This window comes from Armigeres subalbatus, chromosome 3 (assembly GCF_024139115.2).
Source record: "Armigeres subalbatus isolate Guangzhou_Male chromosome 3, GZ_Asu_2, whole genome shotgun sequence".
Classification (NCBI taxonomy): domain Eukaryota; kingdom Metazoa; phylum Arthropoda; class Insecta; order Diptera; family Culicidae; genus Armigeres; species Armigeres subalbatus.
The window spans coordinates 299213059-299240050 of record NC_085141.1 but is presented as its reverse complement, the minus strand read 5'-3'; the positions used below and the strand labels follow the sequence as shown (position 1 = coordinate 299240050).

The window sequence follows — 26992 nt, the reverse complement described above, 5'->3', positions numbered from 1 at the left end:
TGCGATGCCACCCTGCCTAGGAAAGTCCACCCTAGGAATCCCTAGTAACATTTTTGTTTTATACTGGTTTTATAACACTCTTGTAGAGTAACTTATGGTCTTCAGAAGCGTTATAAAACTTGTAATGTTGCTTGGAATGGGAGGCCAGCGGCTTACTGGTGGACTCAAGCAATTGTGAACCTGCGCCGCGCCTGCCTTCGGGGACGGAGGCGGATGCAGCGAGCACGCACAGAAGAGGAGCGTGTTGAATGACGAGTTGCGTTCGTGGCTGTTAGAGCCTGCGTCGAAGGCCTGTGTCAAAGTGCCAACGCGAATCCATGGGGTGACGCCTATAGGGTCGTAATGGCCAAGGCACGTGGGGCGATGGCCCCTACAGAGCGGTCTCCAGAGATGCTGGAGAGGATCATCGCGGGGCTCTTCCCACGTCATGACCCAAGTCCCTGGCCTCACTTTGTGGAGCTGCCAGGGGCCAGGGTGGCCGATGAGGGAAGAGTAACTGTGGCGGAACTTGCGGGGATTGTACAGTCTCTTAGCGTAGGTAAAGCGCCAGGACCGAATGGTATTCCGAACCTGGCCATCAAAGTGGCCATTGCTGAGGCTCCCGAGATATTTAGATCTGTCTTGCAGAGATGCCTGGACGAGGGAGTCTTCCCTGAAGCATGGAAAAGGCAGAGCTTGGTCCTATTGCCAAAGGCGGGAAAACCACCGGGGGATCCGTCGGCATATAGACCAATATGCCTGCTTGATACTGCGGGGAAGGTGCTCGAGAAGATCATCTTCAACAGGTTGTTGATACGCACGGAGGGTGCGGATGATCTACCGAGTAACCAGTTTGGCTTCCGAAAGGGTAAGTCGACCGTAGACGTTATCTTGTCGGTTACCAAATCCGCGGAGATAGCTATCCAGCGTAAGAAGAGGAGAGTTTGCTATTGTGCAGTAGTGACTCTCGACGTGAGGAATGCATTTAATAGTGCCAGTTGGGCAGCTATTGCAGATGCGCTCCTGCGTCTTGGAATTCAAAAGTACCTGTACAAGATTTTTTTTGTACGGCGTCCATTTCATTGAACTTTTGTAGTACACCGGTGTCATTTGTTTAATGCGTGTCTTTTTGCTCCATCTCTATTGAGAAGAAATGAAGTAGTCTTTTTTTATTCATATATTTCTCAAGCTTAATGTAAGGCCTCTTTAGATTAAGGTACCGTTATTTATACCCTTCGAAAAATGGCTTATACCAACTCTCAAAGGCGCGCCCTTTTTGTACAGAGATCTGATTTCCTTGCGTTTGGCATTTTTGAATCTCACCTTTACACAGAGCTCTAATCAGTCAGAGGGTTCAGCGGATCCACCAAATTTGTATCCGCTTCTTTCCTAAATAATAAGCGCTCTGGAGCTTGGAAGTTCATGTCGTCGACTTCGAAACCAACATAAGATTGAGTTACGTTTTTATAATTTACTCCATTGACTCCATCCAAAAGGAGCAAAAGGTGGGTCATCTAAAAGCAAATTATAGTCGTTCCATACTCTTCCGACCATCATTCACAAGTATTAAAAGAATAGTAAGAACTAGAGCACAGTGTGGTAGATCTTTCTCCGTAGTGCAGCACGAAAAAGTATCTACCAAGCATTATAGGCTCCGTTAACTGCCTGGCTAATTGTTTCACCATCCAAGCCATTCATCCCCTCGGCACGGGTCGCCTGACACCTTGGGATTCGGGGTTAGGGACGTCATATTGTCAGTTTCAGTGTTGTACCGAGCCTGGCGATATGACCGGATTTACACCGTTACGCACTACTTCAGAGTATCCATATCCCAGCGTAACGGGAAACCTGTACAAGATTCTCGGAAGCTACTTCCAGAATCGAGTAGAGTAGAGTGGGGCAAGAGTGCGCGTGGGGTAAGAGTACGTTTTCGATTTTTTGAAGTAATTTAAAAAGATAAACTAGCAGCACTGCATCAGTTTGGCAGGTATTCTGGTCAACTATTATAGTGTGTAATTGTAAACGATTTGAATAAACAACAAGGGAGATATGGAGTTAGATAACTTTTTGGTAAATTTGCTAAAAATGATTGAATTTCCGCAACTAGTATTTCATTACCATATATACGTTCAATCAGATGAACATTATACCATTTCGATAACCTATTGTATTGAGTACTTTATGGTACAGAACACCAATCCGGTTGATTTTCCAAGAAGTGAAAACCATTACTTGAATAATTTTGGGACTGTGGGGTAACAGTACGCAGGAACCGGTGGGGCAAGAGTACGCATATGAATCTTCAAGTTATGATGTCAAACCCGTTTCTCCGGCTGAAATAAGACTTCTTCCAAAGCGTAAATACCCACAACTAAGAAAAAAGAGACAGAATTCGAAATTATCACAAGTTTTTAGGATAAGTTGAAGTAATTCGGTGTTAGAAAGGAATAAAGCACTGAAGCGACATAATGAAATGAATTATTGGCAGTGGCTGATTTTCTACCCGCCGCTGTCACATCCAGGCGCTATAGTATATGCGCAAAATAGCCAGCAAGAGTTAACCGCCAGAAATTTGTATGGCGAAAGTTATCTAACGCGGGTTTTCTCAAAATAAGAAACTTTTCATGAAAAACTATTTGGTACCGATTATGTAGGAAGGTGTCCGCTACCATGCCTACCAAATATTTTTTTGATGAAAGTGCTTAATTTTGAGAAATCGAACCTTAGATGCCTTTCGCCATACTGATTTCAGAAAGTTAACTTCTAGTGTGCCGCTGTAAGCACGCTCAAAGCAGGCGATTCATTGTATTAGGACTTGTTGTACACCTAAACATAGTACGAAAACAGAATGTCATCGAAATTATGATAATTTCATTTAATCAAAAGGAACATTCATAAATTACGCAACGTTTAGCAGGGAGGGGTTGTTGTTGTTGAAATAGCCAAATTTTACGTTACGTGATTGGTGGACTTTCTTTAAGGAAAATGCCTTTGTATACGCCACGCGAAACCTGATATATATATATATATATATATTTTTTTACCTCTGTAGTTTTTTGTATATATAATAAACAATGGTTTTTCGTATGAAAGTGCACATTTTTAGAACCCCCTCCCCCTTTAAGAGCTACGTAATCTTTAAACATTCCCTAATATATGCTCATTAAACATCAATTAAATGTTATTAACTTTTATTTGTGTTAATGATAGCATATGATTGGATAAATGCGTACTCTTACCCCACCCGATGCGCACTTTTACCCCACCGGTGGTGTAAGAGTGCGTTTTTCACTTGTCTTGCAATAAGGGTTCTACTAAAACGAATCTCAATAATTTCAATATTTTTTCCACTGGGTAACATAGAGGAAGAGTATATGAATCATCGCCACTGATTTGATATGCAGAAGCTTGCTTCATAAGGGCCACATGATCTATTGAAAACTAAGTGCGTACTCTTGCCCCACTCTACTCTACTGGTATACGACACGGAGGCGGGGCGGAAGTGCGTTGACATAACCTCAAGGATTCCGCAAGGTTCCCTACTGGGCCAGGTATTATGGAACGTCATGTATGATGGTGTCTAGAGGTTGAATTTCCCGGTGAGCGTGGTAATCATCGGCTTCGCTGACGATATTACGCTGGAGGTCTACGGCGAATCGATCGAAGAGGTTGAGTTGACTGCAGCCCACTCGATCGCAATTGAGGAGGGGTGGATGAGTTCCAGGAAGTTAGAACTGGCTCACCACAAGACTGAGATGGTTGTTGTTAACAACCGAAAATCGGAGCAACAAGCGCTGATAAGGGCAGGCAACTGCGCGGTCACCTCTGAACACTCCATCGAACGAACATCCTCGTGGGTGCGTTGTTCACTGGCCCCCCTTTGAAGTATTACTTTCTGGTTGTACCGAAGGGACGATGGGCTTGGCGGCAATGGAAACGCTTTAGCGGGTCGGAGATGTAGTCCTGCCTCCCTCGTTTGCTGATGAAGGTTGCCCTTATCCCGCACTTCCTGGACGTCCAACCCAGGATGTCTGATGAGCAGATTCCCCCTCCATTGCTTAGGAAGAAAAATATACACACACATACATACGCACATACAGACATCACCTCAGTTCGTCGAGCTGAGTCGATTGGTATATAACACTATGGGTCTTAGGGGCTACTATCAAAAGTTCGTTTTTGGAGTGATCATATATCCTTTCGGTTCAACTTTTTTGTACGAGAAAGGCAAAAATACGGGCAAATATGGTCACGATAGCGAGGAGAGAAGCTTTTTCACATACGGGCCAAAAATGGACCCGGTGTTTTCAACGTTTTTCATAACGCCTACTTTAAGCTCAAAGAGCCTAGTTCCGTGTATACTGCTGAGCTAGCAGCTATTCTCTATTCACTCAAGAAAATCGTATCCCTACCACCTGATCACTTTTTCATGTTCACTGCCAGTCTAAGTTTATTGGAGGCTGTTCGGTCAATGAAACCGGTGAAGCACTCAACGTTTCTTCTACGGGCCACAAAAAATGGAGCAGAGGGCCGCATTCAGCCCGCGGGCCGTACGTTGAGCAGCCCTGGTTTACGGTGTCGGTTCTAAATTTTCTCTTGGAATCTCTGAAGAATTTTGCATGGAAAATCAGAAGGATTTGTCGTAAAATTCCAGAGCGATTCAAAATATTCTCCAAAAAAATGCTAAAAAAAATATTCCGAAAATATCCAGAAAAGATAATTGAAAAACGCAATAAAAAATCGACACGCTGATTTACGCCGCCGTTGATCAAAATTATGACATATTAACGGCCGCCATAATGTGCTACGCAATTCTTATAGTCACCCGTTATCTACCCGAAATCCTCATACAAAATACAGATACTGAAGTTCTTGTGCGCACTGCGGTCATACACGTTCTTGTTTACGTAGGGAAGGTGTGGGAAAAACGGACAGGGTGGGTAAAACACATAGGGGTCCCGTTTGAGCCAAATCGTTACAAATGTGGGAGTGTATCAAGTGGATCTTTTTGCTTGTTTTAAATTATTCGTACGACATGTTTACTACATTCAAAAAATGAAAACTATTCTGCTTATTATTGATTTAATGTAAACTATGGCTGAAATGCCGTGTGATGTGCAGTATTTAAGCTTTTTAAACAGAAATTGGCAAAACTAATCCGCTCAACAAATCTCAAACTTAGTCTTTTCGAAGATTTGTACGAGTTGAATTTATAATTCATCTCCAAATTAGATTTTTTGAGATATTTTTAGAAATTGGATCATGGTGGAGTAAAACGGACGACACGTTCTGGTGTGGATAATATGGACCATATGAGGTACATACATTTTTTTAACCGATTTTTTTAAGGTTTGTATTAATCGTCTTCGAAAACACAAAGCATTCATTAGGATATTCGAATTTTCGTGCTGTCAAATGGCATTTTTAAGTGATTTTCATAAATGATTTTTTACTAAAATCATTATTGTATCAATTGTTATTCAACATTTTTATTCCAAAAGCCATATTACCAAATAGATGATGTTCCGGACGCCAGTGACTATGTGGATGGTGACCCTACACGATCTTTAAACTCGTAATATTTTCTATGGGTCGTCTAAATCAGACAGAAACGTAGTTGATACCTATACCTAAACAGTTAATAACAGAACACGAAACCTTCAGGTGTAATTGAAATAATAACTAAATAAATGCTAATGTTAAAATTCTGTTGGACGGTGGATAAAAACATTAAAACGGACTTTAAATGTAAGTTGCAAATATTGTTCACTAAAATCTAAACTTATGCTAATGAAATATTTACTAAACCAATGAATTACAGCTCAAAGCAAGCTCTACTGGAGGCTTTGAGACAGAATGTCGAAAGACAAAAGGTCGAAGGACAAAAGGTCGACGGACAAAAGGTCGAAGAGACAAAAGGTCGATGGGACAAAAGGTCGAAGGGACAAAAGGTCGAAAGGACAAAAGGTCGACGGGACAAAAGGTCGAAGGGACAAAACGTCGACGGGACAAAAGGTCGAAGGGACAAAAAGTCGAATGGACAAAATTCAAAAATCTATAATTCTGTATACATAAAAATACTAAATATACGACAAGTTTGAAAACATGTTTCTGAAAAAAAATTTAGCTTGTTACATTTCCCAGAGATTTCTCCTTCTTTATTTCATGGGCAGTTCTTTAACCAATTTACGGTGAATATTCAACAGCCAGGCCGAGCATTGTATGATTTTGATTAGTTCTCGGGACGAGAACTGAAAATTTAAAACTTGATAGATCGTGCTCTTGTAACACGTGTCGCTGCGAGTGCATGTTTGAGTGAAATACGTTGGTTTTGGTATCTTTGATTCAGTGTCGTATAATTAATTATTTTACCAACGCTACTTCCTATACATTCCTATACATTACATTCCAATATCGATCATGGAGAATCAGAAGTCTCTTGTATAAATGTGTGTCAAATTCATTTTCCACTCATCATCATATATTAGATGGGAATATTATTGGTTTCAATTAACGTGGCGTTATTATTGGTTTTAAATAAGAAATAAACACTGAATCGTGTACACAAAGACTGGCCTTAAGCCGTACATAACAGTTTACATTATGCACATTATTCGGTGATTCAACCGTACGAATCATTTTAACACTCAAACATGCGTAATGTTGTATATTGTACAACATTACGAAAAAATCTCTCTCATGGTACACAACATGAACGATCCTGCATTATTGTTTCAGGATAAAATCATGATTGTGCATATGCAAGCACTCGGAGTATTCGAGAAACGGCTGCTGAGGACCATCTTTGGCGGTGTACAAAAAGACGGTGTGTAGCGGCGAACAATGAACCACGAGCAAGCCCAGCTCTACGGCGAACCCAGTATCCAGAATGTGGCTAAAGCCGGAAGGGTACGATGGGCAGGGCATGTTGCAAGAATTCCGTACAACTATCCTGCAAAGATGGTGTTCGCTACCGATCCGGCAGATACGAGACGGCATGGAGCACAGCGAGCGAGGTGGGCAGACCAAGTGTAAAACGACTTGGCCTGCGTGGGGCGCATTCGAGGCTGGAGAGATGCGGTATCGAACCGTGAGTTAACGTCGTTGCCGACCGGACTTTGTGAGTTTCTATCGACGTTCCCATCGGTGTCAGCATTTTGGAGTTGGCAACATCGAGGCGCATCAGCAGAACCAGGCGAACGATATCGAGGGCGATCATCAAACCTGTACCTACCGAGCCAGTGCAGACTTAGCATACTTGTAATGTAGTTAAGTTAAGGATAATAAATCAGTTGGTTGTGTACAGTGAAGGTAGTGAGACTATTATTTTTTTTAAACAGAACTCCGTGTTCTCGAATTATTAACTCGTGTATTGTGGCGTCAAATTGTTGATTCAGTGGTTTCTGTTTAGATGTAAGCTAAATAAATGAATGAATGTGCTTATGCATATTGCATATTAGTGGTAGAATTTTGTGTAGAAATTAGAGTCTGTAGGTCGGCTATCTGAATCGCTCGAAAAGGATCTTATATTACATTTTCCTTGTGCTGAATTTGTTGAAAACATGGGCCAATCTGACCCTTATTTGGCCAAGTGTCACCCCCGATGACGGTACTCACATCATAGTTTTCATTTGTTTTGTTCTCAATACTATGGCTTTTCAATTTTAACCAATTTTGTAATTTCGACCTTTTGTCCCTTCGACTTTTTGTCCTTTCGACATTTTGTCCCGTCGACCTTTTGTCCCGTCGACCTTTTGTCCATTCGACCTTTTGTCCCGTCGACCTTTTGTCCCTTCGACCTTTTGTCCATTCGACCTTTTGTCCTTCGACCTTTTGTCTGTCGACCTTTTGTCCCTCGACCTTTTGTCATAGATTCCTACTGGAAGGATTGAGTTTCGCTGGGGGAATCCGAAAATCTACCACCCATCCAACAATCTTTGAGATTTAAATCGCGGATTTATTTGGATCTCATCGAATTAGCTAATTCGAACTGACATAGTGTCGCAATCCAGAAGAGACATGGCCAAATCGTTGGAGAATAAATGCCCATGTGGTTTGCCAGACGCGGGCAAGATGGTGGAGTGCGAGCGATGTCTTATTTATCATCACTATCAATGTGCTGATGTGAATGACAGTATAGCGGCCGACGATCGTCATTTCGTCTGCAGAATATGTACACAGCTCACGATTGCTTCACACGGCAGCAGATCGGGCAAATCATCAACTGCCAGTGCTCGAGCAGCTAGAAATGCTCTAGAGCTACAACGTTTAGAGGAAGAAAAACAATTACATGCGCAACAGCTTGCTGATGAAGAGCAAAGGGCAAAGTCACAGAGGGAGAAGGCTTTCCAATTGGAACAACAATTTCTAGCAAAAAAATATAATTTGTTGTTCTCGCAGTTGGATGAACAAGAAGAGGGAGGAAGTGTAAGAAGTCAACGATCGAGCCGCGACGCACGGAGAATATCAGATTGGGTACAATGTCAATCAGTTACGACTACAACAGCTAGTACAGGTGTCAAGTTCATCACTACTGGCCAGCAGTCTCGAACTGGTACCATACCAAAATCGTTCATCCCAGTGTCAACAAGTGGCAACAATCGCTTCACAGGAATGTGTTCTTCAACGGCAGATGCATCAACGATACCTGTACTAATTCCCTTCCGGAGACGGTTTCAACGGAACAAGCTAGAATCGTAGTTTCACCGACACCATCAGCAGACGATCTGACGCAAGAATTCACGGAGCTTCAAGAGAGAATGGAACATCTCCAACTACAGCTGAGAAGATCATCGGGTCGAGCAGACTCACGTGATGTAACCATACGACCGCAGGCACATATACCGAACTATCTACAGGATCCATTAGCTTCGCATCCGGTCTCCGAAACATTGGTGTCCCACCATCCCCAAGCACCATCATGGTGCCAGCCAGCATGTAGCCAACCGGCTACTACGTGGACTCCAACAATGTCAACAATGCTTCCAGAGAGTAGGTTTATACCCCTAACAAGTGCGGTAAGTCAGGCATGTTTTGATATTGTCAGAACTCAACAAGGAAACGATACGGGTTTGTCTACTTTCAATGCGTCCCCAAATACACAAACACATAGTGTACCGCAACCAATACCTCCGACCGAACCATGTACAACCCCTCCATGCCCACCAGTTCAATCGAGTGAATTCCTACCTCCGATTGTGAGCACCCCTTTATTTCCTCTCAACGCGAGTCGCTCCGCCGTGCAAACAGTGTCCAGTTTCCGTTCGCCAGTCGTTTCTCCAATTGTTCAATCGTCGGTGCCAGTTCAACGACAGCTGTTCAACACGCCCAGTTCTCAACAGCTAGCAGCTAGACACGTCGTCCCCAAGGAGCTCCCTATATTTTCGGGCGACCCTGTCGAGTGGCCGCTATTTTTGAGCAGCTATAGGAATTCTACGGAAATGTGTGTCTATTCGGACGGAGAAAATCTGTTGCGTTTACAGCGCTGCTTAAGAGGAAGTGCTTTGGAAGCTGCTAGGAGTTTCTTGTTAAATCCATCATCAGTGCCATCTGTTATGGATACACTGCGAATCTTGTACGGTAGACTGGAGCTGATCATCAATTCGCTGTTACACAAAGTTCGTGGTATGCCTGCACCTAAAGCCGATAAGCTGGAGACCTTAATTCATTTCGGATTAGCTTGTCAAAACTTGTGTGCACACTTGCAGGCAGCGGGTCAACTTCCTCACCTTGCTAACCCATCCCTCCTTCAAGAACTCATTGAAAAGCTTCCTTCTAATTTGAGATTGGAGTGGGCAATTTATAATCGCAGGTTTCCAGTTGCTGATTTAACAACGTTTGGTAGCTACATGGCAAATCTCGTGTCGGCTGCCAGTGATGTTACCTATTCGCATGTGACAGAAAGTGTATCAAAGCACGATAAGAAGCAGCAAAGAGAGAAACTTTTCGTTAGTACCCATACGATGGATGGTTCGGAACACAAAAGGGAACAGTTCCGGCATGCAAAGCCAACTGAACAAAGAGATTCAACTGTAAAGCCATGCACAGTATGCCAGAAGACGGGTCACAAATCTAGGGATTATTACACGTTTCGTGGAATGAGCCTACCTGAGCGATGGAAGTGTGTGGAGGAACGTCGTCTTTGTCGCAGATGTCTCATGAGTCATGGTAAATTTCCCTGCAAGGGATCTTTGTGTGGAGCGAATGGTTGCGAAGAAAAACATCACAAGCTTTTACATCCTGGGAAACCAAAAGCAACATCTACAGACGATAATGGGATGAAAACGTCAATAGCCGCTCATTTTCAGTCGGGCCACACAGTTTTATTTCGAATAGTTCCTGTTACACTTTTCGGCAAAGGAAAATCTCTGCACACTTACGCCTTTCTTGACGACGGTTCATCATCAACTCTAATGGACATGGATGTATCCAGAGAATTGGGATTAGATGGAAATGTGCATCCTTTATGTCTACAGTGGACAAGTGACATCGAAAGAGTAGAACAGAATTCTCGTATCGTCAGCCTGAATATCGCTGGTGCTGGAACATCGAAACAATTCGCTTTGAAAGAAGTACATACAGTTAAAAATCTCAGTCAGAACTCCGGAACGCTGACCCCAAGCGGGTATGGTATTTACCACTGGGCGTCGTAGTTAATCTTCGCAAACCAGGGAAGGTACGATTAATTTGGGATGCAGCCGTTAAAGTTGGGAATCAATCGTTTAATTCCATGCTTTTATTCGGTCCTGATCTTCTGACATCGCTTCCCGCTGTATTGTGCCGATTTAGGCAACGACAAGTGGCAGTTAGTGCCGACATCCGGGAAATGTTCCATCAGGTGGAGACTCGCCCTGCGGATCGGCAAGCCCAACGATTTCTTTGGAGAGATGATGCTAGCAAGCCACCAGAGATCTTCATCATGGACGTGGCCACCTTCAGGTCAACGTGTTCGCCGTGCACATCACAATTTGTGAAAACAAAATGCTGTCGAGTATGCAAATCAGTATCCACAGGCTGTGGAAGCAATCATCGAGGACACATACGTAGACGATGTATTGTTTAGTGTGGATACCGTAGAGCAGGCGGCCGCGTTAGCTGAGCAGGTCCGGTTCATCAACTCAAAGGCCGGATTCGATACCAGAAACTGGTTGTCAAACTACAGTGACGTTCTGGAACGGGTCGGAGGCAAAAGCGAAGAAAAGGTAAAGAGCTTGACGGAGAAATTAGATAACTACGAACGTGTGCTTGGCATGATCTGGGTTCCGAATAAGGATATTATCGTTTTCGATGGGCTCTTTAAGCAGACAGTGCAGCTATTGCTAGATGGTGACGCAATTCCAACAAAAAGGGAACTACTTCGTGTTGTCATGAGTGTATTTGATCCACTTGGGTTAGTTTCAGTGATTGTCATTCACGGCAAAATACTAATACAAAATGTATGGCGCTCAGGCACATCATGGGATCAACCGATCTCAAGCGAACTGCGGGACCAATGGATTCGGTGGACGGGGCTACTGAAACAACTTGAATATGTTCGTATACCTAGATGCCACTTTCCGGGGTACGACCCCGAAAGCTTCAATCATTTGGAGCTTCACCTATTTGTAGACGCCAGTGAAGAAGCTTACGCGTGTGCAGCATATTTTCGGATAATTGACCGTGGAGTTATTCGATGTTCTCTCGTTTCGGCCAGGACCAAAGTCGCTTCATTGAAACCCTTGTCAATTCCAAAGTTGGAGCTACAGGCGGCAGTTATTGGAGCCAGGTTATCGAGTACTATACTGAAGAATCACACGCTCAATATTACCCGGAGAATTATGTGGAATGACTCCACCACTGTGCTTTCTTGACTGCGATCGGATGTGAGAAAATACAGACAATTCGTGGCACACAGGGTTTCAGAAATTCTGGATATGACCTCCGTCGAGGAATGGCGCTGGGTTCCCAGCCGACTGAATGTTGCCGATGATGCAACGAAATGGAAAGCACTTCACCTCGATGAAAGCAGTCGTTGGTTTAAGGCACCAGATTTCTTGTACGGTCATCCAGATTCCTGGCCTCAACAAAAGTTGCCTTCTGCAGACACGCCGGAAGAAATACGTCAGATTCATGTTCATCGTACAGTGACCAAGCGAGAATTGGTAGCATTAGACAGGTTTTCCAAATGGGAAAGATTGCTACGAACAATTGCATACGTTCATAGATTCATCAATATACTGAGTTATCGAGTAAGAGGTGAGTCGTCGGTGTTGCCCACATGTTTGAACCAGAACGAACTGGAGAAAGCGGAGAGAACAATTTGGAAGCAAATCCAATTCGATGAGTACGCTACGGAGATAAGCAGGATGAACAGGAGCCACGAACTTCCACCAAATCAACGTGTTCAGTTAGATCGTGATAGCAAACTTCACCATGTATCACCGTTTTTAGATGAGAATGGAGTAATCAGAATGGAAACACGAATAGCAAATGCAGACAACTTTGCTCAAGACTTCAGATTTCCAGTTATTCTTTCCAAAGATCACTACGGTACGCTGCTAATAATGGACTGGTATCATCGGCAATATCACCACCACAGTAGCGAAACGGTTGTCAACGAGATGAAGCAAAAATATCACGTGTCAAGATTGCGAGAGGCGTTGAAGAAAACCAGGAAAAAATGTATGTGGTGCAAAGTTTATAACGCGAAACCGAACAACCCGAGGATGGCACCATTACCGATTGCAAGAACCACGCCAAATATTCGAGCTTTCACTTATACTGGGCTCGATTACTTCGGACCACTACTCATCAAACAAGGGCGAAGTGAAGTGAAACGATGGGTAGCACTCTTTACCTGCCTGACAATTCGGGCGGTGCACCTGGAGCCTGTGACAAGTTTGTCTACTGAATCTTGCAAGATGGCCATACGAAGGTTCATAGCAAGACGGGGCTCTCCAAAAGAAATCTATAGTGACCAAGGAACGAACTTCGTCGGCGCGAGTCGTGAATTAGACCAGCAGTGTCGAGAGATAAATGAAAGTCTGGCAGAAACCTTCACCAATACGGTTACGCAGTGGCGTTTTAACCCTCCATCAACGCCACATATGGGGGGTGCGTGGGAGCGAATGGTTCGCTCCGTGAAATGTGCACTAGCTTCGCTGTCAACGATTCGCAAACCAAACGATGAAGTATTCCTCACTCTACTGGCTGAAGCGGAGTCGATGGTGAATTCGAGGCCTTTGACATACATGCCGGTGGACTCAGAAGATCAAACCGCTCTTACACCAAACTGTTTTCTGATGTTAAGTACCAGCGGAGTGAACCAACCTGCAAAGTCCATGAGTAATAAGGGTCTATCATGTACATCAAGCTGGAACCTTCTGCAGAGCATACTGGACCAGTTCTGGCGACGTTGGGTCCGGGAGTACCTTCCTGTAATATCAAAGAGGACCAAGTGGTTCGTCGATTGCAGGCCTATAGAAGTTGGTGATTTGGTTATAATTGTAGGGGACCACCAACGAAACGGATGGATAAGACGCCCAGTAGTTAAACTGGCAGTCCTGGAAGTTAACGGTACAGCTGAAGAGAACTCCGAGCAATACGGGTCGGGGAGTGTTCCGGACGCCAGTGATGATGGTGACCCTACACGATCTTTAAACTCGTAATATTTTCTATGGGTCGTCTAAATCAGACAGAAACGTAGTTGATACCTATACCTAAACAGTTAGTAACAGAACACGAAACCTTCAGGTGTAATTGAAATAATAACTAAATAAATGCTAATGTTAAAATTCTGTTGGACGGTGGATAAAAACATTAAAACGGACTTTAAATGTAAGTTGCAAATATTGTTCACTAAAATCTAAACTTATGCTAATGAAATATTTACTAAACCAATGAATTACAGCTCAAAGCAAGCTCTACTGGAAGGATTGAGTTTCGCTGGGGGAATCCGAAAATCTACCACCCATCCAACAGATAAATGAAATCAGCCGAATGACCGAGAAACGTCCGTTTGTATGTGGTTCGTTACTCCACAGTACTGATAAAGTCACCTTTCAGCCGTCACAATATAAACTAATTCGTTTACGATTGGATCGTGGAGATCGCAAAAATACACGAAAAATGGATATCAGCAGAAAGAATACAAATCTTGCACAAAGTGCCTTTTTATGCTGTGCGTATGTACGAAAAATAAGAAAACTCAAAGGCACTTCAAAGCATTTGAAAGGACTACATCTATAACTAGGACAATCTTCAAATCAGTAGACAGTGCTGAATCGTTAATTTTCAGAATCAAATACTGAAGTCTCACAGGCAGTGCTTCCTGTACGTTTTTATTGGTTTGAGTTCGACTGCAGCAAAAACGTGATTTGAAAGCGTAAATAGTCAAGATGAATCTGTCACCAAAAGATTAATTTTCATCATTGCTCACTCAACTACGTAAGATAAAAAACTGACATTACTTCCATATGCAGTAGTTTCTAATTAATTAATTACTATTCTGTTGATGTGAATCATTTAAAATGTCTGCGCATTTTTTTTTGACATGCTGGAAGATTTTTGTTAAAATATGCTCTTTCAGAAATCCCGAATCTGGAAATTATTAAAAACGGAAGTTTCATATCAGACTATTAGCAATAAAATCCAATATTGGATGAAAGACGAATAATAAACTCTACCCATTTAATCGCAACTCTACTTGGCAGGTGGTAGTGAAGGCTTACAATGCAGCTCTTAAATTCAAACCATCAACACCACCATCATCAGGGAGCTGTTCTAATCCAGTCAACCCATTCAGGAAGTCAAATCACTTTCCAGTTTGAAAAATGAGCACACGTCACCCTGGAGCTGCTAACAAACTTTGATCCCTCATTCATCCCCGGCCAGCGACTGATGTACAGCGCAACTCTGTGTGCAATCCAGCCCAGACGGATAACGAGAAACACTCTTCAACGAAGCGCCGCATCTCTTAGTAACAGTCGGCGACGACCGACAACGACGACGAAGCAGTCAGCAGCGGTGGTGAAAGCGATTCCGTACAGCAGCGAACAGAAACAGATTGCAGCCACCCACTCAATCATCGTTGTGTGGCGGAAAGTTGTCTTTCCTTATCTTCAAGTTCGCTTCCTCTCGGGCTGGCATATGTTGCAGCATACGGCACAGTCCTGCGACAATGTTTATGCACGAACACATAAAATATTTATTCAAGACATCGTCAGCCGTGTGCGAAGGGTACTTGCGCGAACGATTGCTGCTCACTTCCGATCGGTACGCGTAGGTGTAGGCCAGATTGATGTGTGCTGCGATATGAGGAGAGAGAGGATTATGATATGTATCTGGAAAATCATGTCGGCTGTTAATGTAGTCATTTCACTAGCAAAAAAGTTTTTATATATGTATGATGTTGCAAATGTACAAGTTTGTTGATCTCCAGAAGTAATTACTTATTTTTGACTTTCTGATTTTTATCCGAAAACCATAAAGAGGATACTTCTGATACGATGTCTTTCTGGGTAGAGCGTGTTTATATTTATCGCAATTTGCATGAATATCTATCGAGCAATGTCACCGCTACACTAATTACTACATACTTGTCATTGTTTGATCCATAGACGCTCTAAGTGGGAATTTGTGTTGAATACGGCCTATGTCGGACGAATATGTTCAATATAAAGCATATTAAAATATTGATATTAATCGGAATGTGATATAAGTTAACCATAAGTCCATATTATTGGATCTCGGATGATTTAGAATTCACATTGCAGACTATTCTTACATAATTAGTTTGCATACAACGGAGTTTTAGTAAATTATGTAGCAGTTTTCAGACAAATAATCTCCCTTCTTAAAGATCCATGGGATATTTTGATTCATGGATTTGTTCTAATCAATTTCCTAAAAAAAAAGTCTTGAACCCAGCGTTTTCAATTCAAATTACCCGTAAAATTATTTACATTTCCAATCAGAATAACATTGAGTTTGCAATCAACCGTTTAAATGTATACCAGACCGAATGGAGTCGAGAAAATCGAACACTCTTATTTGAGCATAATGACAAAAGCCAATAGGAGTGAAAGTATCCTGAAAAGAATCGGCAGATGAAAGAGGCGCGGTGTGGTGATAAGAATTCTCCGAAAGGCATCTATTTGGCATAACTTGTTTGCTCGTGATTGGTTAATCATGATTTTGCTGCAACATCCTACGAACGCTTCGAGAAAAAAACGGAAGTCAGAGGAAAACCGAGCAATGAGTGGGTTTTCCTGGGAAAGCTCAGTCCATCCGTGAATGGAACAGACCACCCCGAATCTACCCACTCAGCGCTTTTGACACAACGATGATGACGACGAAGCGCTTTCAGCAGCAGCAGCAGTAGCTTAGACAACTCGGCGGTGGAGCAAATATCATTTCTGCTGCGAATGGGCTACACGGTTCCAGTAACGACCGACGTCGTCGCTCCCCTGCTCCGCCAAATCGAGTTCTCCGATCGTCCTCAATTATGTCTTATTTCTTTTTGATTAGATTTTTCCCTATCCGAAATATTTTCCATTCTGTGTGTTTCGGAACAATTTTTGGGTTTTGGGAAGGATGAAAATACTTGCTGGTGGATGATGTTGCCGCTGGCGACTGTTAAGGCTCTTACCGGTTCCCAATTTCCCCGAAAAAAAAATAGACGGAGACATACAATATTTGCGAATAATCTTGTTCGAGATGATTGATAGAACAATCTGTGGCGAGGTACAACCAAATGACAGTACAGCAATGTTCACCTTTTTTAAATAATTTTAGTACATACTTGAAAGAAAATTAAAATTTAAGCTAATTCATAATTTCATGAAGTAGGTAGAATTGAAAAAAAAAACTTGGTTGTATAACAAAAGCTCAAATTTGTGTGTTGTTTTTGTACAAATTTAGTAACATGCTGGTACGGTCTTCAGTTAGCCTCGCGAACAAAGACGAGGGTTTGACAATCCATAGACGGGTAGTTCGATTCTAGATCCAATTCAGGGTTTTCCTGGGTGAGAAACAATTCCGACTCCCTGAATATAGCGTTTACATTGTTTGAATAAAGCCCAAGTCCTGGTGTTAGGTGGGACGCCAAACAGCCCTGACACGACGGCCCTCCGACGAGAAAGGAGGTTTGCGCAGGCCCAATAAGCCGCCTTTAAAAACAAACAATTACGAACGACTTAGAAGATAATACGACTCGATACAATCAGCAACGACGTAGGCGACGAATAAAGGATCACGATTGGAAGCTTGGAACATGGAACTGCAAGTCGCTAGGCTTCGCAGGTTGCGACAGGATAATCTACGATGAATTACATCCCCGCAACTTCGATGTCGTAGCGCTGCAGGAAATCTGCTGGACAGGACGGAAAGTGTGGAAAAGCGGGAATCGAGCGGCTTCCTTCTACCAAAGCTGTGGCACCACCAACGAGCTGGGAATCGGCTTCATAGTGCTGGGAAAGATGCGCCAACGCGGGATTGGGTGGCAGCCAATCAACGCAAGGATGTGCAAGCTGAGGATAAAAGGCCGTTTCTTCAACTATAGCATCATCAACGTGCACTGCCCACATGAAGGGAGATCCGACGACGAGAAAGAAGCGTTCTTTGCGCAGCTGGAGCAGACATACGTTGGATGCCCACTGCGGGACGTCAAAATCGTCATCGGTGACATGAACGCTCAGGTAGGAAGGGAGGAAATGTATAGACCGGTCATCGGACCGGATAGCCTGCATACCGAATCGAACAACAACGGCCAACGATGCATACATTTTGCAGCCTCCCGCGGAATGGTAGTCCGAAGCACTTTTTTCCCCCGCAAGAATATCCACAAGGCCACATGGAAATCACCTAATCAAGTAACGGAAAACCAAATCGACCACGTTCTAATCGACGGTAAATTCTTCTCTTAATCACGAACGTACGCACTTACCGCAGTGCGAATATTGAATCCGACCACTACCTCGTTGCAGTATGTTTGCGCTCAAAACTCTCCACGGTGATCAACACGCGTCGGAGTCGTCCGCCGCGGCTAAACATTGGGCGGCTACAAGACGGTAGACGGGGCCCTCCTTAGCCGTGCGGTAAGATGCGCGGCTACAAAGCAAGACCATGCTGAGGGTGGCTGGGTTCGATTCCCGGTACCGGTCTAGGCAATTTTCTGATTGGAAATTGTCTCGACTTCCCTGGGCATAAAAGTATCATCGTGTTAGCCTCATGATATACGAATGCGAAAATGGTAACTTGGCTTAGAAACCTCGCAGTTAATAACTGTGGAAGTGCTTAATGAACACTAAGCTGCGAGGCGGCAATGTCCCAGTGGGGGATGTAATGCCAACGAAGAAGAAGAAGAGAGACGGTAGACTAGCCCAAGACTACGCGCAGCAGCTGGAAGTGGCACTCCCAACAGAAGAGCAGCTAGGCGCAGCATCTCTTGAAGAAGCCTGGAGAGATATTCGATCCGTCATTGGAAGCACCGCAACCGCTGCACTAGGCACTGTGGCTCCGGATCAGGGAAACGACTGGTATGACGGCGAATGTGAGCAGTTGGTTGAGGAGAAGAATGCAGCATGGGCGAGAATGCTGCAACACCGCACGAGGGCGAACGAGACACGATACAAACGGGCGCGGAACAGACGAAACTCGATTTTCCTGAGGAAAAAGCGTCAGCAGGAACATCGAGACCGTGAAGAGACGGAGGAGCTGTACCGCGCTAATAACGCACGAAAGTTCTATGAGAAGTTGAACCGTTCACGTAAGGGCCACGTGCCACAGCCCGATATGTTTAGGGACTTAAACGGGAACCTTCTTACAAACGAGCGTGAGGTGATCCAAAGGTGGCGGCAGCACTACGAAGAGCACCTGAATGGCGATATGGCAGACAACGGTGGCGGTATGGCAATGAACCTAGGAGCACGCGCGCAGGACATGCGACTTCCGGCTCCGAATCTCCAGGAAATCCAGGAGGAGATCGGCCGGCTGAAAAACAACAAAGCCCCTGGGGTTGACCAACTACCAGGAGAGCTGTTTAAACACGGTGGTGAGACACTGGCTAGAGCGCTGCACTGGGTGATTATCAAGGTTTGGGAGGATGAGGTTCTGCCGCAGGAGTGGATGGAAGGTGTCGTGTGTCCCATCTACAAAAAGGGCGATAAGCTGGATTGTAGCAACTACCGCGCAATCACATTGCTGAACGCCGCCTACAAGGTACTATCCCAAATTTCATACTGCCGACTAACACCAATTGCAAGAGAGTTCGTGCGGCAGTACCAGGCGGGATTTATGGGTGAACGCTCTACCTTAAACCAGGTGTTCGCCGTACGCCAGGTTTTGCAGAAATGCCGCGAATACAACGTGCCAATACATCATCTATGTATCGACTTCAAAGCCGCATATGATACAATCGATCTGGACCAGCTATGGCAGCTAATGCACGAAAACGGATTTCCGGATAAACTGATACGGTTGATCAAGGCGACGATGGATCGGGTGATGTGCGTAGTTCGAGTTTCAGGGGCATTCTCGAGTCCCTTCGAAACGCGTAGAGGGTTACGGCAAGGTGATGGTTTTTCGTGTCTGCTATTCAACATCGCTCTGGAGGGAGAAACACGAAGGGCAGGAATTGACACGAGTGGTACGATTTTCACGAAGTCCGTCCAGTTATTTGGTTTCGCCGACGACATTGATATCATGGCACGTAACTTTGAGAGGATTGGATTGGAGAGGAAGCCTACATCAGACTGAAAAGTGAAGCTACACGGATTGGACTAGTCATCAACACGTCGAAGACGAAGTACATGATAGGAAGAGGCTCAAGAGAGGTCAATGTAAGCCACCCACCACGAGTTTCTATCGGTGGTGACGGTTGAAGAATTCGTGTACTTGGGCTCACTGGTGACCGCCGATAACGATGCCAGCAGAGAAATTCGGAGGCGCATAGTGGCTGGAAATCGCACTTACTTTGGACTCCGCAAGACGCTCCGATCGAATAGAGTTCGCAGCCGTACCAAACTGACTATCTACAAAACGCTTATAAGACCGGTAGTTCTCTACGGACACGAGACCTGGACGATGCTCGTGGAGGATCAACGCGCACTGGGAGTTTTTGAAAGGAAAGTGTTGCGTACCATCTATGGTGGAGTGCAGATGGCGGACGGTACGTGGAGGAGGCGAATGGACCACAAGTTACATCAGTTGTTGGGAGAACCATCCATCGTTCACACCGCGAAAATCGGAAGACTGCGGTGAGCCGGGCACGTAGCCAGAATGTCGGACAGTAATCCGGTGAAAATGGTTCTCGACAACGATCCGACGGGAACAAGAAGGCGAGGTGCACAGCGGGCAAGGTGGATCGATCAGGTTGAGGACGATTTGCGGACCCTCCGCAGACTGCGTGGTTGGCGAAGTGCAGCCATGGACTGAGCTGAATGGAGAAGACTTTTATGTGCAGCACAGGCCACTCCGGCCTTGGTCTGATAATAAATAACTAATAAATTGTTTGAATAAATGACAGAAACGCGAACGTGTACATACATATGTATTGAATTTCAAACAACAACTGAAGCCGAACTTCGACAACGGTTACAACCTTTTTCATCATAATGCACTGCTAGTTAGACCTGCTCTATTGTATTGCTTCTATTCATCTTGTCCTGTCAATTTACTTACTTCGAAGTGTATATAATTATGTATGATTATATTGAAACCTATGCAGCATGTCTTATACTTGATCATGTTCTAATCTATTTGTTTTATTTTTATTTCCAGGTATGTGTACGACAGGATTTTTAAAATAACAAATACTTGCAAGGTTTATCATTACTGAGAGTCAGTGAAGAAACGTACCAAGGTAAATTTGATTCTATGCAATAGATTGGCAACAGGCGGGTCCTGAAAACTTGAAGATTTTTTTTCCCTGTTCAGGTGTATCCTTAGTGTATAAGTGCATGTCGAATTACTCCATTACTATTGAGAAGCAATGCAGTATCGGTTTCGATACAGTTCTTGTATTGTTTTCTCAAGAGCATCATGATAAGGTTCAGCTTTTCGGACCCTTCACAGAGGGCAATCTCATTGAAGGAATAAATTTCTTATTCTTAAGACAACAGAACAGTAATACTGCTATTTGGCCATGCATCGGAATCACGTCCCTAACCACATCCTTGTCGTGCTTCTTGAATACCACCGGTAAAGCTTCAAACCTGGGATTATGTTCTATCTACAAAACTATCTCAAGCAAAGGAGTCTGTTCAGTAACAAGAATTATCATGTGTTGTTATTATTGTTAACATTTTATGAAGAGTTAGTACGTATTTAAACCCCTTACTCGATTTTTTCAGCAATAAGTTCCGCCAAGGACAATGGGCACCGAGGTTTTTTTTAACTAATTGCTTGAAAAGTTGCTTCCGCTGCCTTTAGTTTAGCCTTAAACGGAGGAATTTCCGTCCTTTCACTATCTGCAGGGTAAACTTAATATTGTTTTTTTTTTTGTCTTTATTATCGAGACTTTCAGCCCGAGGCTGGCTCGTCTCGAATATTGTACAAAAACTTCTATTGGCAGTGAGGGCTAAATACGATGAATCCTTAATTACCACAATTTATTGCAACAGATCGAAAAATGAATTAAGCTAGGCCTTAGTTCGTTAGATTTTGTTCCGTAGTACACTACGAAAAAGTATACGAGGGAGCCTATTAGATTAGAAGAAAAGTAATAAACTGACGATTAAATTTGATACCAATTTGATCAGGTATCTTGCTAATATTTTCATCTGTTTTGACATTGGACAACGTGTACCCGAAATAAGTACTGGGTATCAAATCAGAATCTAAAACTGGGGATCGTTACGAAATCATGTAAGATTTGGGACGGTAATAGTGCCTCTATCTTTCCATGAATTTTGAAAATTTATATATCAATCTACTCGGAAATACTCCCGCAATTTGCAAATTTCATTTTACTTTCGTTTATTTATGGAAAACTATTGAAAATTTTGATTCTTGTCATACCCGGAGCGCCATATCGGAAAACGACGTGACCGATTTACTAGCCAGGATTCAACTTTACGCACCTTTTCGAACACTTCGGACAAGTGCTTTGCTATTGCTGTTCCAGAGAAAACTTTCCTTTTTCTGGTTCAATTTTCAAACTACCGCAGCTGTCACTTCATACTTTTCCTTTGCTATTTGGCGTGGCATACTACGATGACAACCCCAATTGGGTCCTAAAATGAAGAACCGATATTCGATTTTATTTCAGGGAACGATGAAGTTAATCATCCTGAACGCGTCAGTTTTTCTTTTGACTCAAAAATTGTTTAATTTGAAATTTGAAAATGAATGAAAAATGCTTCCTCGACATTTTCGGTCTTGTTTGACGTAAGGATTCAAACGCACTAGCAAAACACCGCAGGGCACTTGACTCAACCTTTGACAGTTAATATATGGGCCTGACGTTTTGGGCTGATGGTTGATTCGTTCTGAAATGTTGCACAGGCCAATATTTGCCTCAAAATGTATTAAACATAAAAATATTATTTTTACTGATTTAGACTTTTACCAGATTTTTTATAACATCGGTTCAAGTATTCTTGACCGATGCACTATCGTTTGCAACCATAAACGAAGTAGGGCTTTAGGACCCAATTACCAGCTTTTTGTTTCAGTGTATTGAAGATTTGCAGGCTGGCGGTAGAACTTTAACAGCTGCGGTAGAACTTTGCAGAATCCGCAAAATGGAAAATTTTGATAAGATCCGCAATATATGAGCAAGTACAAAGCACAAACTACGCTGCCAACAGTTGATTAGTCGACATGATTCGCCGATTCAACGAAGGCTCCGTTCAATTCGATTTCTACATCAGCGCTTCAGGGTTTCGGCAACGTTTGCTACGATTTTACATCGAATTTTAGTTTAATTCTTCATGTAGACTACTGAGTCAGATGAAAAATTATACAAATCTTCTTCTTCTATATACAAAAAATGAATTTCTGTCTGTCTGAACCTTATAGACTTGGAAACGACTGAACCTATCGGCGCGAAAATTTGTATACAGAGGTTTTTGAGGCCGGGGAACGTGCTTAAGATGGTTCGAGACCCCCACCTCCCCTTTGGAAAGAAGGGCTCCCATACAAATGAAACTCCAATTTCTTCACAACTCGAGAATTAATCAGATAATAAATCAATTTTAGGCGAAACAAAGCTCGGCGGGTTTGCTAGTATATTATACAAATACCTACCCAGTAAAAAAAAATTCCGAACCAACCAATCCTGTTCATGCATTCCCAACACGGACATTAGATTGATGTAAGTTTCGGACTTTTCGGTCCACCGCAAGATATTCTGCGTGTATAAAAGCAGCATTGCCCGCCATGCGCGAGTCGAAATCGAATCAGCAGACACTCAGTAGCACGTACGGGCGTGTTTTTTTGCTCGCGCATTTTTTCCAAGTGCTTTTTCTCGTTCGCTCGCTGTTAACGTTTTCGCTTCGACGCGTTCGCTCATTCCAGTTCGAGACAGCAGCACGTACGGACGTGTTTTTTTGCTCGCGCATTTTTTCCAAGTGTTTTTTTTTTCTCGTTCGTTCGCTGTTTACGTTTTCGCTTCGACGCGTTGGCGTTATTTTCTCCCGGACCCGTCATGGGAGACTTAGTGGCCGATTCGGTCGCTGGAAAAGTGCTTAAGCGCACTGCTCTTGGAGGCGCGGGTAACCCCTCTAAGCAGCTTTTGCAGAGCAACGTGTTCTCGCCGTTGCCACTTGATGACGCCAGCAATCCGCCGAAAAAGAGGAAGAAGCAGCAATCGCAGCTGCCGCAGGTGCAACCGGAGCGGAAGGAGAAGTGCCCGCCCGTGTTTGTGAGAGACGATCCGCCGGATTTACGCCCAAAAATTCGCCAGCTGATCACTAAGGGGCTGAAATGTACTTTTCGGCTCTGCAGCGAGGGCGTGAAAGTGATGCCGGCAAACAAGGACCATCATCAATCCGTCGTGGAGTTCCTTGAGGTCCACAAGTATGAGTACTACACTCATGACCACCGAGGCACGAAGCCGCTCAAGGCTTTGCTGCGAGGACTCCACGACATGAAGGAGGAAGAGCACCAAGCAGAGCTTGAAAATCGCGACAAGCTTTACCTGATCCATCTGTAGCACGGCTCCACTACCTGGAAGGACCAGAAGCTGGTTGGCGTTATAAATTACACCGTCGTTAACTGGGAGCGATATTGGCCAGTGCACCGCGATGTCACGCAATGCACCAACTGCTTCAATTTCGGGAACTGCCGCATGAAGCCGCGCTGCAACAAGTGTGGCGAACCCCATCCGACTGACGAGTGCGACAAAATGGAGGTTGCTGATCCCAAGTGCGCCAACTGTGGCGACAAACATCGGGCCATTCGGAAGAAGGCTTCTACCAGGACCATTCCGAAGAAGAATCGTGTTCCTGTAATCAACGAGGTGAACTTTCCAGCCATCCCAGCTCCCCGTCGTGTGATTCCAATACTCCCACCAGTACAGCCGCACAAGCGACTCGGTCCAAGCTCCAGCAAAGTCGGCACCATCCACCAGCGAATGGCCCCTGCTCCCTCCTCCTGGATTCCGTCGGCAGTCGGAGAACGAAGCCGTCCCACCGGAAGAATCTGCCCCGCTGTACACTCCGGAGCAACTGATGTTGATGTTCGCGCAGTTCGCCACTCGGCTTCGCTCCGCTTCGACCAGGTTTTCACTCTTGGCATGTTGATCATTGAAAATGGCTGCTAGGGTTGGCCTGGTAAACTGGAACGCTTGCTCGCTAAAGAGCAAAATAATTGAGCTGAAGGATTTCCTTGAGGAGAAGGAAATAGACGTGGCGTTCATCACCGAAACGCACTTAAAACCAGAGGTGAACGTCAACATCCCGGACTTCCGCATCGTGCGACTCGACCGGCCGACCAGGGGAGGCGGTGTGGCCATCGCTCTTCGCTACAACATCTGCTTCCAAGCTTCCAGCTCAGTGTCATCGAGGCCATCGGTGTCGAAATCACCACTCCTGTCGGCACAATCGCGTTCATCGCCGCGTACTGTCCAACGCAAGCCAAAGCCGGCGATGGATCATCGGCTGCCCTTCGGAGGGACATCGTCAAGCTGACGCGGAGGCAAGGCCAGTATATCATTCCCGGCGACTTGAATGCCAAACATCAAGCCTGGGGCAACAGTCGCGGCAATCGAAACGGCACCATCTGGAGCAACGATATTCCTCCATGATCCATGATCAACGATATTCCTACATGATCTTGAGCCCGGATTCCCCCACTTGGCTGAGTCGGTCCGGTATCCACGCAACCCTCGACCTATACATAACGAACATGAATGATCACGTCTCGCAGCCGGTCGCCTACCAGGAGCTCAGTTCGGATCACTATCCGGTGGTGGCGAAAGTGGGCTCCTCAGTAAATCGGCACTAGCAGTTACGGCGAAACTACCATCGAGTGAACTGGCAGCGATTCTAGCAGTACGTCGACAACACCATCGATTACGAGGTGCGTCCGGAGACGCCGGAAAGTATCGACCGCCAGCTGTGCGCCACCGAAGAGGCAATCTCGGTGGCCAGAGAGCAGCATGTCCCGACGGCTAGGCAGGTAAGCAACTCCTTAAACATCGATACACTCACCTAAGATTTGATTCGATTGCGGAATGTCACTCGCAAGCAGCTTCAGCGTACTGGACTGCCTGAGCTTAAGGCACGCTGCAATCGAATAACAAAAATTATCAAGGCCAGAATGGTGGACCTAAAAAATAACGACTTCTCGAATAAGATCCGCACTCTCCCGGATTATGCTAAGCCGTTCTGGAAAATGACCAAAATACTAAAATCCAAGCCTCGGCACATTCCACCTTTGATCCCATTAGACACAATAATGGCTCTAAGAATCGCTTGATAACTCCTGCAGAAAAGGTCACTGAAATAGGTCATCACTTCGTCAGCTCACACAATCTTGCTCAGAACATCGTTAGTCCACACGAAGCAGCCGTCAACGAGCATGCTAACAACATCCATTTGATTCCCAACGACTTCTCGGAGGAGTTGGAGATCTCAGCTGGCGAACTGACGGCCGCAACATTGTGATCATTTCGATCCACAATAACACCGTTCTTCTTGTGGGCGTCCCACCAACGCAGTGGAAGAAACACTTGAATGCCGGTGCCCCACCACGCCGAATTGTGAGCATCTCGATCCACAATAACACAATCCTATTTGCGGGCGTCCGCAGAACTGTGATTCACCTACAGCTTCACCAATTAAACTCTCCTTATTGAACTCTATCGTTCCCTGGGACAACGCATGCGAAAACGATTCTTCTTTTTCATAGTTTTGTCTTTTATTCTTCTTCTTATCACAGTTGACCACTTTTTTCATAGCGCTATAAGTGTAAAATACTAATAGATAATATACTATAGGTGCAAGGGAGTGCAAGGGAGTCAATTTTGTTAAGGAAAATCATTGTTTTCAATAGTTTTTCAAGCAAAATCTTAAGATAAGTTGCATTTAACAAGATACTTAAAGCACAACGCATCAACTGAAACCATCGTAAAGTGTATAAATATGATAAATCTCATTAAAACCCCACTACCTCCACTATTGGTGCTACCTCCACTAAGGGTACGGTTACCCTACCACACTATCGCTGTAGGTAAACCGTATGCGCTTCGCCTTGTTTTTTTCTTATTTGGAATACTTCCGCAATTGTTCTGGTCGCCTGGTCTTGTATTCGATTCAAAATTTTAGTTTTATTGAAGTCGAATACATGTCCCTCTTCCATGAAGTGGACTGCCAACCCCGATCGCGGATTTCTGTTCTTGCTATCATTCCTGTGTTCTGCGATCCTCACTTCAAGCATTCTTTTCGTTTGGCCGATGTAACCTTGTTGTCGTCCGTTCGACAAGGTATGGAATACACCACGGTTTTCTGTTTTCCTGGTGGGATCGGATCCTTCATTTTGCTAAACAGTTTGTGTTTTATTTTGTTCTGTGGTCTTAAAGCCAGGATGACGT

General features: G+C 44.3%; 2 protein-coding genes across 2 annotated transcripts in view; both read left to right on the top strand.

Annotated features, from left to right (window-relative positions):
* The window catches only part of LOC134224951 (alpha-catulin), a 506545-nt gene that overhangs the window by 99343 nt on the left and 380210 nt on the right, over positions 1-26992 (top strand). The window lies entirely within an intron of this gene.
* LOC134222586 (uncharacterized) lies at positions 11892-13625 on the top strand. The gene has a single exon (XM_062701747.1). It carries the CDS (start codon positions 11892-11894, stop codon positions 13623-13625), a length of 1734 nt encoding a protein of 577 aa, XP_062557731.1.

Coding starts and splice junctions, on each gene's coding strand:
- LOC134222586 (XM_062701747.1), top strand. CDS start 11,892: ATGACCTCCGTCGAGGAATGGCGCTGGGTTCCCAGCCGACTGAATGTT.